Source organism: Lates calcarifer, unplaced genomic scaffold, assembly GCF_001640805.2.
Source record: "Lates calcarifer isolate ASB-BC8 unplaced genomic scaffold, TLL_Latcal_v3 _unitig_966_quiver_1017, whole genome shotgun sequence".
Taxonomy (NCBI): domain Eukaryota; kingdom Metazoa; phylum Chordata; class Actinopteri; family Centropomidae; genus Lates; species Lates calcarifer.
The window spans coordinates 19,816-35,424 of record NW_026118129.1 but is presented as its reverse complement, the minus strand read 5'-3'; the positions used below and the strand labels follow the sequence as shown (position 1 = coordinate 35,424).

The following is a 15,609-nucleotide window of genomic DNA, read 5'->3' as shown; positions in this document are numbered from 1 at the left end:
TACAGGTGATATGAACTAAAGTTTTTATGTCAGTGATCAAAACAAGTCCTGTATCATTTATAGGACATTGTAGGAAGCTGTTGTTTCTTTGCTCAGAGGTTACTTGTAAGACACAGACAGTAGGTTGTAAGTAAACAAGGTCAAATGTCAGGTCTGATGATGATCCTGTAAAATGAACAAGAACTGCAGAAGAATAAAAGCAGATGTGTAATCTCATCATTGTATGTCACCTCACTCTAAAGGTCTGATCTCTGACTGATAGTTAATATTCTCTGACTGTTTTACAGGTGATTATCATGGTATTATCCTGGTGAGCCCCGTCCATCCTGTGACTGAGGAAAGTCTGTTAGTCTTGGCTGCAGAACTGAAGAAATGGATGAATGGATGGATTTAGAAGAAAAACTTTCCAGTGTGTTTTTCTATCACAATGACAAACTCATCCAAAGTGACACCAGACAGGAGCTGAATATCTCTGCAGTGTCAAAGTCAGATGAAGGTTTCTACAAGTGTCAGTGGTCAGGAAGAAAGTCAGCACAGAGCTGGATGTCAGTTAAAGGTGAGGACAAGTAAAACTATCTCTGAATTTTCTGCGTGTTGCTGTCTGAGAAAGAAACAGGGTCAACATATTTCTAATATATCTATTATGTAGATTAGTTTTAGTATTTTTTTTAGAATTCTGTCTTCACTAAAGCTAAGAGGCACGTGGCTCTCATTTTTGTTGAAGAACTTTATAAATTCCTTTAAGAGAAGTCAGATTTATTCATGTATTATTTATATTTATGTATATAATCCATAATTAATATTTACAGTAGCTGTACTGGAACCTAAGAGCTCTTCATTCCCTGTGTCACTGGTCGTTGGGCTGGTTTGTGGAATCACACTTATTATTCTCCTGCTCCTGTTGTATCACTACAGACAGGGTGAGGCATTTTCTTCTGATATTAAATGTTTTATTTTTACTCTTTCATCACTCAAATACACAGACACATTCCTTTCTCATAACATAAAATAGCTGTAGAACAGTTTACATTACAAAACCATCTAACAACAAATGTCTTTTTCACAGATTTGTGCTGTATCAGGTTGGTACAACACTCTCTTCTCTGGTCTTAAATATAACAGCAGTACATTATATTTCTGTATTAACCTACTGTATTTGTTAATGTTTAAGGCTGATTCAGTCAAAGAGGAGCAGTCGGAGCTCCACTGCTAATCACAGAGTCAACCAGAATGAAACTCTACGTAATCAGTACTCTTGTGTCCAAGGTCAGCATTTAAGTTCATCTTGATTATCATATCATTGTTATTATTATTTTTGACTTTTCATCTTGTCGTCATTAACATTCCTCACTAATTTTGTGGTCAGATGATTTTCAAAGAACATTAATCAGAAGCTGAAGAACCTGAGACTGGATCTTGTCCTTAAAAAAAACAACCAGTTGGAGAAACAGCCTCAGGAATTTGCCATATAACATAAATGGGTTTATTCTATGAAAATATCTTATAGACATGTTTGTGACTTGTCCACAGCTTAAAAATCAAACAAAGCAACTGAGGGTTTTTGTTCAAATGTTCTCTGACCTCGGCTTGTTTTGTCTGTAGGTGATGTTTCTGTCTATGATACAATCAGAGACTCTGGAGATGCTGAACATGGTACAGTATGCACCTTCTGATTAACATGGAGCAGTTACAGCATCATTTATTTCTCTGCTGTTGATCCATGTGCCTCTGTATGATCCAAACACTTGAGTCTTGTTGCAACATTTGTGCTACTGATGATTTAAATACTCAACAAACAATTGATTAAAAAGGAATATTTCCATTGTTTTTTTTTTAAATTTAATATCCATGTGATTCATTTGACTGCTCTTTTAGTTTTTGATTAAGAATATTAATCAGAAGTCCACAAGACAGGATGTTGGAGATATTATTTAATTATTTTTTGTAAAATGTGGTAAAAAGTGGTGTAAAATCAAGTAATGATAATGATTAGTTATTTAAAGTAAGACTTTAATTTTAAGGTCAGAAATGTTGGATTGCTTTCTCTCTCTCACCTCCTCCCAGATCCTCTTTCCATAATTAGGTGAGAGAGGACAGCTTCAACTTTTTCTTTGCCTTGTGTTGAAGGAGTGAGGAGTGAGACAGTTTATCGACCACTAAGCCTCGAACTTTTAATGAAATGTTTTGTCATTTTGTCACGTTTTTTGTTTGAAGTAAACATGGAGAAAGTTTTATGTTTAGACAATAAATCCTGAACCCTTTTTGAACCCTTGAGGAATATCAGCGAGTGCTTATTATTAGTGAGTCGTACACCTCCTCCTCAAAAGGCTACTCAACAATTTTTAGTGTTTTGAATGAAAGAGTAGCCACAACACAGGACCTTCCTGTGTCATATAACCAGTTGACCATGTATTGTATAGACATGATTGTGACTTGTCTACACCTTTTTTGTAAAATTGTGATGTGACCATTGTTAGCTTTTATACCGTAGGTGATGCTGCCCTCTATGATTCAATCAGAGACTCTGCTGAAAATGGTACAGTATGCACCTTCTGACTAACATGGAGCGGTTACATGACTCCAGGGGACCTGTTCCAAGTGTCTGATATAAAATCCTGTCACTCAAAAATATGTTTATTTCAGGTGCAGGTGAATCCATGGATGTCACATACTCTGTCATTGAACTTAAAAACACCGGGAAGAAGGGTGAGTACTCCAAATATACACAGTCTATTAAATATAAATAAACAGTTCAAAAAGGTTTTGACCTGTTTAATTATTATTAACAGGGAAGCGCTGTGAACCAGGGGGAGAGCTCTGTTTACTCTGATGTGAAGATTGGAGCTACAGGTACAGTCATGCTTATAGTTTGTATTAAACTGTCTGGATATAATTATGGGTCAACATGCAGTTGAATTCATCTCAGGGGTAGTACCATTCACCACCACTAGGAGCTGCCAGAGTAGGAAATCTTACACATATCTTGGACTTTTGGGTATTTCTAAGTTCATCTGTTTCATATACAGAATGTGTTTTTTATTGTATGTTGTGTGTCATTAGTTTTCAGTATATTTCCATCTCAAAGATATGGATTAAGACTAAATAGTTTTTCTCTTATGTTTTTTATTCTGTACTCGTGCTGTTGCAGATTATGAAATAGACTGTGTGTGGAAATCCTTCACCTTCTGCTTTTTGTCTTCCACACATGAGGGGGCACAATCATAGATAATTACAATCTAAAAATAGTCTATCACTGACATTAATGATTTGTCTGTTGGTATGTTTTGTAAAATTTTGCTGCCAGTTTGTCTCTTCTGTAAAATTATGGCTGCACATAAATTCATGTTCATCCATAAAACCCTGAAATAAGACGAGACACGAAAACAAGCAAAAACACATCAGCTCAGGTGTCAGTGGGGTGATGACGGCTAATTTGTGCATATTTTGATTTTCATTTCAAAATGTGAATCTACAGTCATGAAAAACATGTGGGATGACCCTTTTTATTTTCTTTCTCCCTGTAAATCCATCCATTCATCCATCAGCTGTATATTATAGAGATGTGGCTTCTGTTTTAGACAACAGTCCCATGTACGCCCAGGTGACCAGGCACGATAAAGGCAAACGCAAGAAAAAGAAAGGTAAGTGAAGTCTTCTTACACCTGCAGTTGTTAATGTCCAGTATGTTTGTCTTGAACACAGCGTAGTGTATGTAATATCTTCAGAACTTATAGAATAGTAGTAATTACTTTTTGATTTTTTCTGCTATATCTCTTATAGAGTGTCTTTTTAGAAATGTATGTTGTATGTAAAGTTTATTTACATTTACATTACAACGGTAAACTCTGTAAAAGCCATAAACACTCTGCTATGTTGCTGCTTAAAGCACTGAGGACATTACAATACAGTCATTTTACTTAGTAGGGACATTAACCCTGATGATCTACCTGTCAGTTCAGTACATTATCATCTGTAAACTTCTCCATCTCATCATCTCTCTCTTCATAGCAGAATCTACTCCTGCTGCAACTGATGAAGCTGTTTATTCTCAAGTGAATCCAGGAACATCTTCTGGTAATGATGCTGCCATGTAATTTGAATACTGTGATGATTTACTCTACAGATAACTCATAACAGCATGTCAGAAAGCATCTTTACATCTTGGATAACCCTGTGTCTCATTTATTTGTGGTTTTCTTCCAGGTCTGTGAGGAGCTGTATCGAGAAATAGTTGACAGATTTTTAGCACAAAGCAGAAGACTACTGAGTTATTATCTTTAATGTTTTTACAGTTTTTTGTCATTTAGTTTTTGTGGGATACTTTGAATGCAGGTTGTTCTAAAAAGCAGCAACAGTCTGATACAGTGTATTTAGTTTTTAGTGCAGGTGATTGTGCAGCTTTAAAGTCGGTCAAGCTCTAGGAGAGGCACCAGCAATTACTCTCACTGTATGTACAATATGTGATGATATTTTACTAACATATTTTGTTAAATGCCCTGTAAGTGTTTTTTTAAATTGATACTGTATTTATTTTATTTTCACTTATTTTCACCTTTGTTTTGTATTTTTAAAGGCTGTCAAAGTTTGATCATTTTATGCATCAATGTTTTTCTTCCTTCCTTGACAAAAAGTTGTACTCTGTGGATTATTCCAAATAATCAAGACATTAGTTCCAGTTTTTGATTCCGTTCAGAGACAGACATTTTACAACCTTAACACAAAACAAGTGTCTTCATGATAAAATACCACTAGATGTCAGTGTAGTTAAGGTTTTGCATCATGAGGTTAACAGCAGAGGAAGCCAGTAGAAACAGACACAGAGCACAGTATTGAAGGTGAAGTGTATATCACTGTATATCCTTAATGTAAAAAACAGACAGCAGCAGAGACAGTTGTATTTAAACTAGTCAGTAAATAGAGCTGTTTAGTAGCTGTTGTGTTTATTTAAATGCACTGTGAATGTGTGTGTATGAATTTCTGCTACTTCAACAACAGAAATAAATAAAATGCTAAGTGAATTAACAGTTCAGATTAATTGTGAATGGATTACATGTGACATTCACTCTGTGTCAGATAACTCACTTACATTTGAATTTTAGAGCTTTTAGGTTTGTTGTGATTTATTTTCACGGCCATAAAAAGAGACACATCAGGCCACCAAACACGAAGCATGAATGGCAACATTTAAAGCTGCAGTACACTCATGTATATTCAGTGTTTGCAGCATTGAAACAACTGTTGTGTTTGTCTTATACAGCAGACATACAGCTTGTTGTGTTGGCAGTCATCAACATATCACATACGTCTCAACAAGTGGCACACTGTGTATTTATGCTAAAAAAGGCAATCATTTTAACCTATTGGGTAACCGCTACACTGTGCTAACTGGGAGACAGGTCAGGACTTTGGCTCACTGTTGTTCATAGTTGTCACTATTTTTGTTGTGTTTGAGCTCAGTCACTTCCTGTGGGCAAAGTTGTGACTGAATTTAAATTCACCAGAATTTCACCACAGGACAAAGAGTTTCCGTGGTGGGGTAATTGTTCACTTGTCTCTACAATTCTGAAGCTCAACACTTGCTGTACTGAACTAATATCGTGAGTATGAGTATATCATTTTTAACCCTTGACTTTAATCATTTTGTGCAGATACTTATAGTAGCATCGAGAATTAATGACCATTTGTGAGGCTGCAGTAGCCTACAGGATGAATGTGAGGGGAAGGAGATTAATCACAAATCATTTGATGTCAGTTTTGAGAAAGGAGTTGATTTTTTTTTTTCTTTTTGTAACTTGAGGATGGGACAGATGTTGTTCTTTCTGCTGGAGTTTATCTGTGAGTACATCACTGACTAATGATACAGATTAATGAAAATGTTGTAATGAGAAGAACAGACTACCAGAGCTTTGGTCAGTTTCTATGAAAGATTGAACAGAGCAGTCGTGTTCTCAGCATGGTTGTTTTGAAAGACAGATCTTGACTGTGTGATTTAGTGTCGTGGACTGTGATCAATCATCACAGAAAGGTTTTTTAGCAGTGATTTGCAACACATTATCCAACTGTTGTTATTGTATATTGGTAATTTCTGTTTGATAATGTTGTAAGTCTCAATCTTCATTTCAGTGCTGAATACACTCCTCTACAGTGGACAGACTCAAGGTAATTACTTTGCTTTTTTTCTTTTTTCTTTATTCACATTAGATGAGTATCCACCCGCATTACCTTTAAGCACGTCCCATGTCTCTTTCTTGTATTTCCTCAGTGTATTCATTACAGGACACATAGACTGTGACTAGAAAAGTGTTTAAAACTGTGATATTTATTTTGCTAACTGTGCAGTGTTGTGTGAATGTTTGTGTTGTGTGAATGTTTGTGTTGTGTGAATGTTTGTGTTGTGTTCTAGATGCTGTGCTGAGGCTTGAGCCCAACTGGTCCACTTTTTTTACTGGAGAATCTGTTACCTTCATATGTGACATGAAGGAAGGAAAAGACACTGACTGGGAATACACAATCAACAAGAATGATCAAGAATTTGTTCCCTACAATACACATAAAGACTACACATTAACTCTGTCTACAGGCTACAGTGGTAAATACCAGTGCACTGGTCGCCACAAGAGCTCAGGTTTCATAAAAAACAGTAACATCATTTCTTTGACCATATCAGGTAAGTCATCAACATTTTATTACCATGAGAAAGTTTATCATGAGCACTAACACTTTTGAACCCTGTTCATAAGTTGCCCTAATTCTGTTAATATGTACAGTACAAATCCAATCATACTTTTAATCTTTCACTTCTGGAGCTCTGCATTTCAAGAATCTTACATAATTATTTCTGGGTTTTCACTACAAAGATATGGAAAGATTCCCTTATGAAACCAAATACAATACATATTCCACATGTTTTTATTTCTTATTCCAACAGAGAAACCCAAGGCCACACTGACACCAGGCCCAACAACCATACCAGTAGGAGGCAGTGTGACACTGACCTGCTCTGTGAAGGGCTCTGCTGGATGGAAATATGAGTGGTACAGAAGTTCAGGCTCCTCTCATACTCTGCTTGTGAGAGACGGTGCAATAAACAAAGTGATCAGTGTCTCACAAGGAGGCACCTACTGGTGCCGAGGAGGCAGAGGAAAACCAGTCTTCTACTCTTATCCAAGTCATGATGTCTCCATTGAGATAACTTGTGAGTTTAATCATTTTGTTTGGAATAAAACAACCTGTATTCCTGGTTACAATTTTACAGCCATGATGTTTTCTTTGTTGATTTGTTTTCCCTGTTTGTTTCTCATCTGGATATTTTTGGTGTGAACAGTTTCCAATGTGAGAGTCAGTGTGACTCTGCAGCACAGCTGGCCTCAGATATTCACTGGAGAGACGATCACTGTCAGATGTGAGATCCAGGGAGGTGGAGACACTGAGTGGGAGTATGAATGGAGAACTACCAGCTCAGACAAACCTCCAAATCAACATGAATACAGGATTTATTATGCTTCATCATCTCACAGTGGAAACTATGAGTGTAGAGGCAGAAAGAAAAGTTCACAACAGTCTTCAACAAAGTGGAGCGATTCCTTCAATTTGACAGTATATGACAGTAAGTCACATCATATTTGATCAGTCATCATTGATTCAGGCTGAAATTATAATGATTTATATTATGTATACACCTTCATGTTCCTATTAGAATTTAGAGATAGTGGACATAAAGAAATAATGTCAACTATGCAGGATACAGATATTGCATAAAATCCACTAACAAAATATACTAACATGTTTTCACTGTCTTTCCAACAGATAAACCTCAGCCTGTCCTCACTGTGTCTCCATCATGGCTGAGTCCTGGAGCCTCAGTAACTCTGAACTGTGAGGTTGAACATCCATCTGCAGGATGGAGGTTCTACTGGTATAAGACTGTTCCTGATCTGTCACACAACTCCTACATCTATGAACTGTTACCTGGTAACAGCAGAGGGACTGAACAGGATTCCTACATCGTTCATGGTCAGACACACACAGCAGGATATGTGTGTAGAGCTGGAAGAGGAGATCCAGTGTTTTACACACGTTACAGCCATTCTAAGTTTGTTTGGTCTGGAGGTGAGTTTACTGGTTTGTTTCTTGGTTTCTTTACTTCTCTGTTTGCCTTGGTCTTTCCAGTTGTCTGCCTGTCACAGACTATGTTGTCTTTTTACCTTCTATGTACAAGGGTCATTCAATAAATAAGGTGAATTTTTTGGTATAAGGACTTCTAATACAGATAAAAGCTTACTTTTTTAAAATTTTTCAACGTAGTCTCCCAGCACTGTCACACACTTTTCCCATCTGTGCACAAACTTCCGTATTCCCTCAGCGTAAAAATCTTTGGACTGATGTCTCAGCCAGTCGCTCACAACACTTTTGACTTCATCGTCACTTTCAAACTTCGTGCCTCTCGTGAACGCTTTCAAGGGACCAAACAGGTGAAAGTCTGAAGGGGCAAGGTCTGGGCTATAAGGGGGATGAGGGAGCAGTTCCCAGCCCAGCTCGTTGATGGTCTGCACCGTTTGGGCTGCTGTGTGAGGCCTTGCGTTGTCATGATGCAAGATGACTCCTTTTGACTGATGACCCCTGCGTTTGTTCTTTATGTCTTTCTTGACCTGCCTCAGCAGTTCACAGTAGTTAGCACTGTTCACAGTGCTTCCTTTTTCAAGGAATGAAATGGTGATTGGGCCTTGCATATCCCAAAAAATGGTGAGCATCACCTTCCCACTGCTCCGTCCTTCTTTAAACAATTTAGCCCACTTGTAGACATTTTTTTGGCTGAAACATGTGGCACCATACACAGTTGACATTCTCCTAATGAATTTCAATGGGTTTGCACCCTTCAGCAACCAAAAACTTGATAACTGACCGCTGTTCAATCCTGGAGCATGCTTTTTGGTCGGCCATCTTTGTTAATCGCCAAAACTCTCAAAGTTTTTTTTAATCTGCAAAAGAAATTAAATCCATGTGGAAAAAAAAGTAAAACAAAAAAAAAATTTAAAAGTAAGCTTCTATCTGTATTAAAAGTCCTTATACCGAAAAATTCACCTTATTTATTGAATGACCCTTGTACATTGTGGTGACCCTACAACTTCCTTCCTATAAAAACAGCATGAAGTCAATTTTTTTTTTAAATTATCAGGATTTTATGTTTAAAAAAAATACATAAAAATAAAAAAAATAAAAAAAGTTTGACTCCAACTCAAGTATTTGTCAAATATGTAAACAACAACACACACAGCTTCATTTACATTCCACTGTTTCTAAACTTGAAGGTTTTGCTCCAGATCCTCTTCCTGTCTTCTTTTGCTGGGACAATTTTTCATTACCTCCACCAACCTTTAGTTACTCTCCATTGAAAGTAGTTGTTAACAGCAGTTCCACAACAGTTTTCAACTACATCCTCAGTTTTGCACATTGACACACATTCCAACCTTGAATTTGATTTTGACCTAATGATATTGTACAATATATCTCATGAGGTTTGACCGTTTGTTTTCCAGATCTTCATCCAGCAGCGTCTCTCACAGTGAATCCTGACAGAGTGCAGCACTTCACCTCTGACTCTGTCTCACTGAGCTGTGAGGGAAACTCTACTGAGTGGAGAGTGAAGAGGTTTCCTGAACATGGCTACCAGTCACACTGCTCTGACTGGGGGAGAATGACTGGATCAATATGCAGTATTAGTAGTTTACAGTACACTGATTCACTGGCGTACTGGTGTGAGTCTGGATCAGGAGAATTCAGTAATGCAGTCAACATCACTGTACGACGTGAGTGTTAATCAATTCATTTTTGTTTCTCATTGTTTATTCAGTGTCCTGTAGATTCAGTCTATGTATAGTAGACGTACATAGACTTCACCTCTGACTCTGTCTCGCTGAGCTGTGAGGGAAACTGCTGAGTGGAGAGTGAAGAGGTTTACTGAAAGAGTCCAACTCAGTATTACAGCATACATTATTATTAGTATTACAGTCTACATAGGTCCACCTTTATAGAAAATAAGTTGTCAGTCTTCATCATTAGTGAATACTGCATGCTTTTAATAGTACTAGTGGCTTCACTCACTTCCTTTGTACACTAAAGGGATTTTCAAGTTGTACATGCACAAGCGAAAGGACTTTGTCAGGTCACTGTGTGCTGATTTTATAGTTTAAAAAGTGTGAAATAATCTAATCTAATAATAGTACGTCAACATAAAGCAGCTGATCTCTGAATAAAGCTTCATATTCTTTGACTGATTCACAGGTGATGGTATTATCCTGGTGAGCCCTGCCAATCCTGTGGCTGAGGGACAGTCTGTTACTCTTGGCTGCAAGTTGAGAACAGAAAATGTTGTTTCTAATGTGTTTTTCTATAAAAATGACAAACTCATCCAAAATGATACAAGAGGGGAGCTGAATATCTCTGCAGTGTCAAAGTCAGATGAAGGTTTCTACAAGTGTCAGTGGTCAGGACAAGAGTCACCACAGAGCTGGATGTCAGTTAAAGGTGAGAATGATTAAAACAATTTCCTCTGCTTTTATTTTGAAAGCTGTGCTACAGTCTGAAATAGAAATAATCACTGAATTAGAAATCGGCTGCATCAACCTATTAGTTTAGAAATGACCTTATACATTATGGTTTTCATAATGAAATATTAGACTATATTCTTTCTTTCTAAATTTTGTTACCAATACTTGATGCGACTGTGAGTGTTTTGATAAGACCTTGATGTTATTTGCACTATGAAAAGAAAAGTGTCAGAAATAATAATGATTATTGATTATAGCTGTGTCCAGGTCTGAAAGTTCTTCGTTTCCTGTGCTGCTGATTGTTGGGTTGGTTTGTGGAATTTCACTGATTATTCTCCTGCTGCTGTTGTTTTGCTGCAGAAAGTCTAAAGGTGAGATCTTTTCCATTCTGATATTCAATAACTCTGATGAGTGAGATGTATCCTGATGCAACTATATGTACAGCAGCAATACAAAACCATTTAACGTCTAATGTCTTTTTCACAGATCCATGCTGTAACAGGTACAACACTCTCTTGTTTTATCTTCAACACAACAACAACACTTAACATGTTTTTTACTTTAACTACTTTGACCTTGTGCTATTTATTTTGTCCACATGTGTCAGCCTCCTCCAGTCTCAGAGAAACAATCAGAGCTCTGCTACAGACCAAGATGAAAATCAACAGCCAGTATACTCGTCTCTTCTCCACGGTCAGCCTTCCATCTAATGCTGAATGCTCTCACAGCTTTTTCATATCCAGTTGTTATATTTTACAATAATAACATTATACCCTGTTCTGCAGGTTTCAAACACATGAAGTGACTAACCTGATGTAATTTTCATTTCTATTGATGTGCAGGTGACATTTGTGTCTATGAATCAATCAGAGGCTCTGGGAATGGTGGGAATGGTACAGTATAAACTTTGATTCATGCAGAGAAGTCTGAGAATGATGTGATTTTAACTGAGTGAGTAAAATCCAAGTAAAACCTTCTCATTTCAGGTGGACAGGCAGATACCACTAGAAATGTTATATCTCAGATTGAGCTGAAAGGTGTTGGAAAGAGAAGTGAGTACATAACATATGAAACATAAATGATTTGATTGTTAATTCAACCAGCAATCCCCTAATGTACATGTATCATGTGGCTAAAAGTATCTAGCTCTAATTGTAATATTAAAATGTGATATTTGAACATTTCATTTCCAAACCACAGGCTTTAATCTGCTGCTATAACAGCCTGCACTCTTCCTGCCCAAACATCAAAAACAGCCCCAGAACACACAAAGTACACACTGGTATCCATATACTTTACATGTGATGAAAAAGAGCTTGATTAATTTTTCTGTATGATCTTTACAGGAAACAGAGATGATCCAGGGGAGAGGTCTGACTACTGTAATGTGAATCCAGATTCTGCTACAGGTACAAATATTAGCTGTCGGCTATTTAGCTGTATTTATTGTTGCCTCAAATTACAAATGCATTCAGTAAAGCTGTAAACAGCCTTGATAATGTTGTAGAGGTAGTGTGTCATATTTTTCATTTGTAGCTATTGTCATTTTGTTCCAGGTCCATAAAGAGAGGTGCATCATTGACAAAATAAGAGACTCATGACATGAACACAACAGCATGAAAAACATAAATCATGTTTAAACATGTTTAACAGCATTTATACAACTGCTGCCATCTGAACATTAGACACACACCACTTTATGCAGTTTTGTAGCAGAACATATGAGAGGATTGCATGATCTGGATTTAATTTCAGCATCAATGACAACATTACTGAAACAATTTGCTTTTGTATTTATGCTTATTTTGCATATTTTTGTTACAATAATGCAGTAACTTTGTAGGTTATATAGACCACTGGACCTTTAAAGTAAGCTGTGATGTTTTACATTGGTTTTCTCAGTCATTATTTACAAATGACTTAATGGGTGATTACTGGATGACTTAATGAATGGATGATGAGTTATGTTGGATGAAAAAAGCATAATGTAGATGTTTTTTTGTTTTTTTTTACAAACTGATGTGGTTGTTGTATAATGATAAATTAAATCTTATGCTGAGTTTCCTTTATGCATTCTTATTTCTGAGTCTACTGTAGCAGGAGGCAAATGAAACTGCAAATATCTTTAATCAGTTTAACATGTTTGCAAACCACAGGCCTTGTTAACTCTGGAAGTTGAAAATAACTTAGTGATTAATTTATTGTTTTGGTCTCAGTCAGTGATCTTGTAGAAAATCAGTTCTAAAATTACAAATGTTATTGATACCATTGCCTCTAAAGGAGGTCATCTGTGGCAAGGCAAGAAAGTAACGTGGAGAAATGCAACACTTCACATGTATGATTTTCAAATTAAAAATGAAAGGTAGGCTTATTCCCCAGAATCACTGTCAAAAATAACAATATTTGCCTTATTTGCTACAGTTGACAGGCTGACAACACCTTCTGTGCCAGTAACCCCTGAACTTTTATCCATTAAGTCATGTAATTAATTTTCCTCATTCATTTACAAAGTTTAGAGAAAAGTTATCAGTTCCTCCATATCAGGTAGAGAGTCTGTGTTATCTTCATGTCCACTTAAAATTCAGTTAGCATGACACAATCTGATATTATCAACAACATAACCTTGGAGGAAATTGTGCAACATGTCTTGCTACAGACCTATCTGTACTATCTCTTTACTGAAAACAAATGGCTATCATTTTTACTTGGAGCTGCAGTGCTAAAAATAAGGAAATAGTGTTCAATAGTTAGTAGTTCAACAGTTCAATGTGTTCTGTTAGCCAGATGACGTGTTTCACACCTGCTTTACTGCATGAACCAGACAGAGCAGAGGTGACAGGGAGTGTCCATGATGTACAATAGAGCAGGAACTTTAATGTCAAATTTTGTCTTGTCTTATATTTCAGACTGAGAACTTTTGACCTTCCACGTCCTTAATATCACCACCAGTCACTGTTGTATGTAAAAACAGTGAGTTACAAATATTGTGCTTTAATATTTTATTTATTATATTGACATCAACTATTACCACTGTCAGTTTGACCAGTGTTTTTGACAGAGGCATGCGACTGGGGTAAAAGTTCAAGCACAAGCAGTAGCCTTTAGTGAGACACCAACAGCAACTAAGAACAACTAGCTGCCTTTTATACCCTCCCTAATACCAGTTTTTGGTCAGAAAAGAAAGAGACCAGGATCATATAAAGCCCAAAATATTTACATAAGACCAACACCAAATGAAATGCAACAGAAAGAATATGTATTTACATAAACACAGATCACTGTAAATAATCCAATTACACATCTGCACAACCTAATTACACAGACTAGTCTTAGCTCTATCTGTGCTGCCCCTTTCATTATAATGGTTTGCTCTGGGAGCTCTTAAGCAGGTGATTGGACCTGCTTCACTCTTTTGCCAACAACCACAACCAGAGGTGAGTACTGCCATTATCACTACCTGCACATTCAAGTAATCTACCTGAGCTGCTGTTTCTGTATATATATGAAGAATCACAAAACTCATGTGTGTCCATGTTTCTTTAACTTATGATTCTCTGTACCAATCACCCAACAGATAGTACTCCTTCCCTCTGTAAGGTAATGGAACCCCTGGTCTCCATAACAATCACATAGCACATCCTTTATGGTAAATGACATTTCTTCTTTTCTGCTTGTGAATACATTAGCTTCTGTTTGGTTTCTCCTCAGGCCCTAGTTGCCAAGGAAACTTCCTGGCAACTGGAGCTTTAGGTTTCCCCATTTTGCCTTTAGTTTGTGAAGATATGCAGCAACAAAGGCAACTGAAATGATAAAATATTAATAAACACATATAATACATATTGTAGCAATGTGTAAGAACACACACAGCAGCTAGCCTCTGCATTGCATCTGTGAATGTCATTGGTCGTCGGGATTCAACAGTCTGTCAATCTGTCAGTTTTTCTAGGATACTTTGAATGCAGGCTATTTCTGCTTCAGTGCTCATGTGATTGAACGGATGAGAAAGCTCCAGGATGGGCACCAACAGTTACTCTCACTGTGTGTACAATACGTAATGATATTCTATGTATCATGTTATGTGAATTATACTGCTATACATGCTGGGGTTTTTTTTTTATTTTCTATGGATTTTCCAGAAAAGACATTTGCTCTGTAAAGCTGCTGTGCTGAGCCATTTTTCATGCACATTTTTTACAAACTAGTTCAATAGTTGTTCAAGAGTGAACTAGTTCATTAGTTCTAAGTGTCTTCATGATGAAATACCACTAGATGTCAGTGTAGTCAATGCTTTACCTCATGAGGCTAACAGCAGAGGAAGCCACTAGAGATACCGGACAGAAAGTTTTATGTCCCTACAGTTTTAAACATTTGAAGTTCATCTCTCTATATATAATACATTAAGTCACTGTATGCCTTTTAAATCTTTTTATGTAAATGAGCTTTCATAGATTTTTCTGTGGTGGTTCAGATGTCGAAATGGGCTTTGGTCATCCACTTCAATAAGGGTCAAGCTAAGAATGACAGAGGTAAAATCTCCTGCAGTTGTTCTTGTACAACATTTTGCTGTTTGATTTTAATGTGACTTTGTTACCGTACAAACATGATGCTGCCATGCTTGTAAAACAGATGCAACTGAAAGCAAAATATCGACTGTAGTGACGGCAGCAATATCACACTTACTTGTGGTGATATTTAGGTGCACAGCACTTGGTTAAGGTGAAAAATTGTGGTCTGGTTTAACAGAGAGATCAAACTTCACAGTGACTGCAGGCACAACCTGCTTGCTTGAATTCAACCAAAACCATAATCTTTTACTAACCAAAGTGCTTTTGATAAACCTAACCACAGACAGGACTCTGGATGCAAAACCTGATCCCTCCTGTGACAGTCTTGCTTTGGGTGCTTTGCATGTCCACCATCCACCCCAACCTGCCTCTTTGCAACTTTGCTGCTGTCATTGAATTTAGCGCCTTATTCAAAAAACATGTTTCCAACTGAAGCACATGAGTCCTGCTCACTGTCATATAAAAAAGCAAATGTGCGCCCATGTACATGAAATCAT

General features: G+C 37.0%; 1 protein-coding gene and 3 long non-coding RNA genes across 5 annotated transcripts; all 4 read left to right on the top strand.

Moving 5' to 3' along the window:
• Window positions 1–819: 819 nt before the first annotated feature.
• On the top strand, window positions 820–1,262 carry LOC127142206 (uncharacterized). The gene is made up of 3 exons (XR_007812689.1): window positions 820–920; window positions 1,067–1,082; window positions 1,172–1,262. It is a non-coding gene; the product is annotated as an uncharacterized LOC127142206 (long non-coding RNA).
• Window positions 1,263–1,600: 338 nt separating this feature from the next.
• Window positions 1,601–2,810, top strand: LOC108880559 (uncharacterized). The gene is made up of 4 exons (XR_001960505.1): window positions 1,601–1,653; window positions 2,492–2,536; window positions 2,644–2,706; window positions 2,790–2,810. It is a non-coding gene; the product is annotated as an uncharacterized LOC108880559 (long non-coding RNA).
• LOC108880561 (uncharacterized) lies at window positions 2,808–4,371 on the top strand. Of its 2 annotated transcripts, none has more exons than XR_001960507.2 (4): window positions 2,808–2,850; window positions 3,546–3,641; window positions 4,012–4,074; window positions 4,204–4,371. It is a non-coding gene; the product is annotated as an uncharacterized LOC108880561 (long non-coding RNA). The 2 variants fall into 2 exon arrangements; XR_001960506.2 differs by having other exon boundaries at window positions 4,009–4,074.
• Window positions 4,372–5,481: 1,110 nt separating this feature from the next.
• Window positions 5,482–12,611, top strand: LOC108880557 (Fc receptor-like protein 5). The gene is made up of 16 exons (XM_018672122.2): window positions 5,482–5,597; window positions 5,798–5,835; window positions 6,124–6,159; window positions 6,404–6,667; window positions 6,929–7,195; window positions 7,325–7,606; window positions 7,807–8,109; window positions 9,537–9,806; window positions 10,282–10,524; window positions 10,805–10,918; window positions 11,034–11,049; window positions 11,155–11,240; window positions 11,390–11,440; window positions 11,534–11,599; window positions 11,894–11,956; window positions 12,104–12,611. The coding sequence occupies exons 2-16, from the start codon at window positions 5,799–5,801 to the stop codon at window positions 12,109–12,111; spliced, it is 2,106 nt and encodes a 701-aa protein (XP_018527638.1). The 5' UTR covers window positions 5,482–5,597; window position 5,798; the 3' UTR covers window positions 12,112–12,611.
• The last annotated feature ends 2,998 nt before the right edge of the window (window positions 12,612–15,609 follow it).

What these genes read in the sequence shown, in the direction of transcription:
- LOC108880557 (XM_018672122.2), top strand. Translation starts at nt 5,799, where the DNA reads ATGGGACAGATGTTGTTCTTTCTGCTGGAGTTTATCT. An exon ending in CTTTCTGCTGGAGTTTATCT is followed by an intron (nt 5,836 to 6,123) that starts GTGAGTACATCA and finishes TCTTCATTTCAG; the next exon opens with TGCTGAATACACTCCTCTAC. An exon ending in CATTTCTTTGACCATATCAG is followed by an intron (nt 6,668 to 6,928) that starts GTAAGTCATCAA and finishes TTATTCCAACAG; the next exon opens with AGAAACCCAAGGCCACACTG.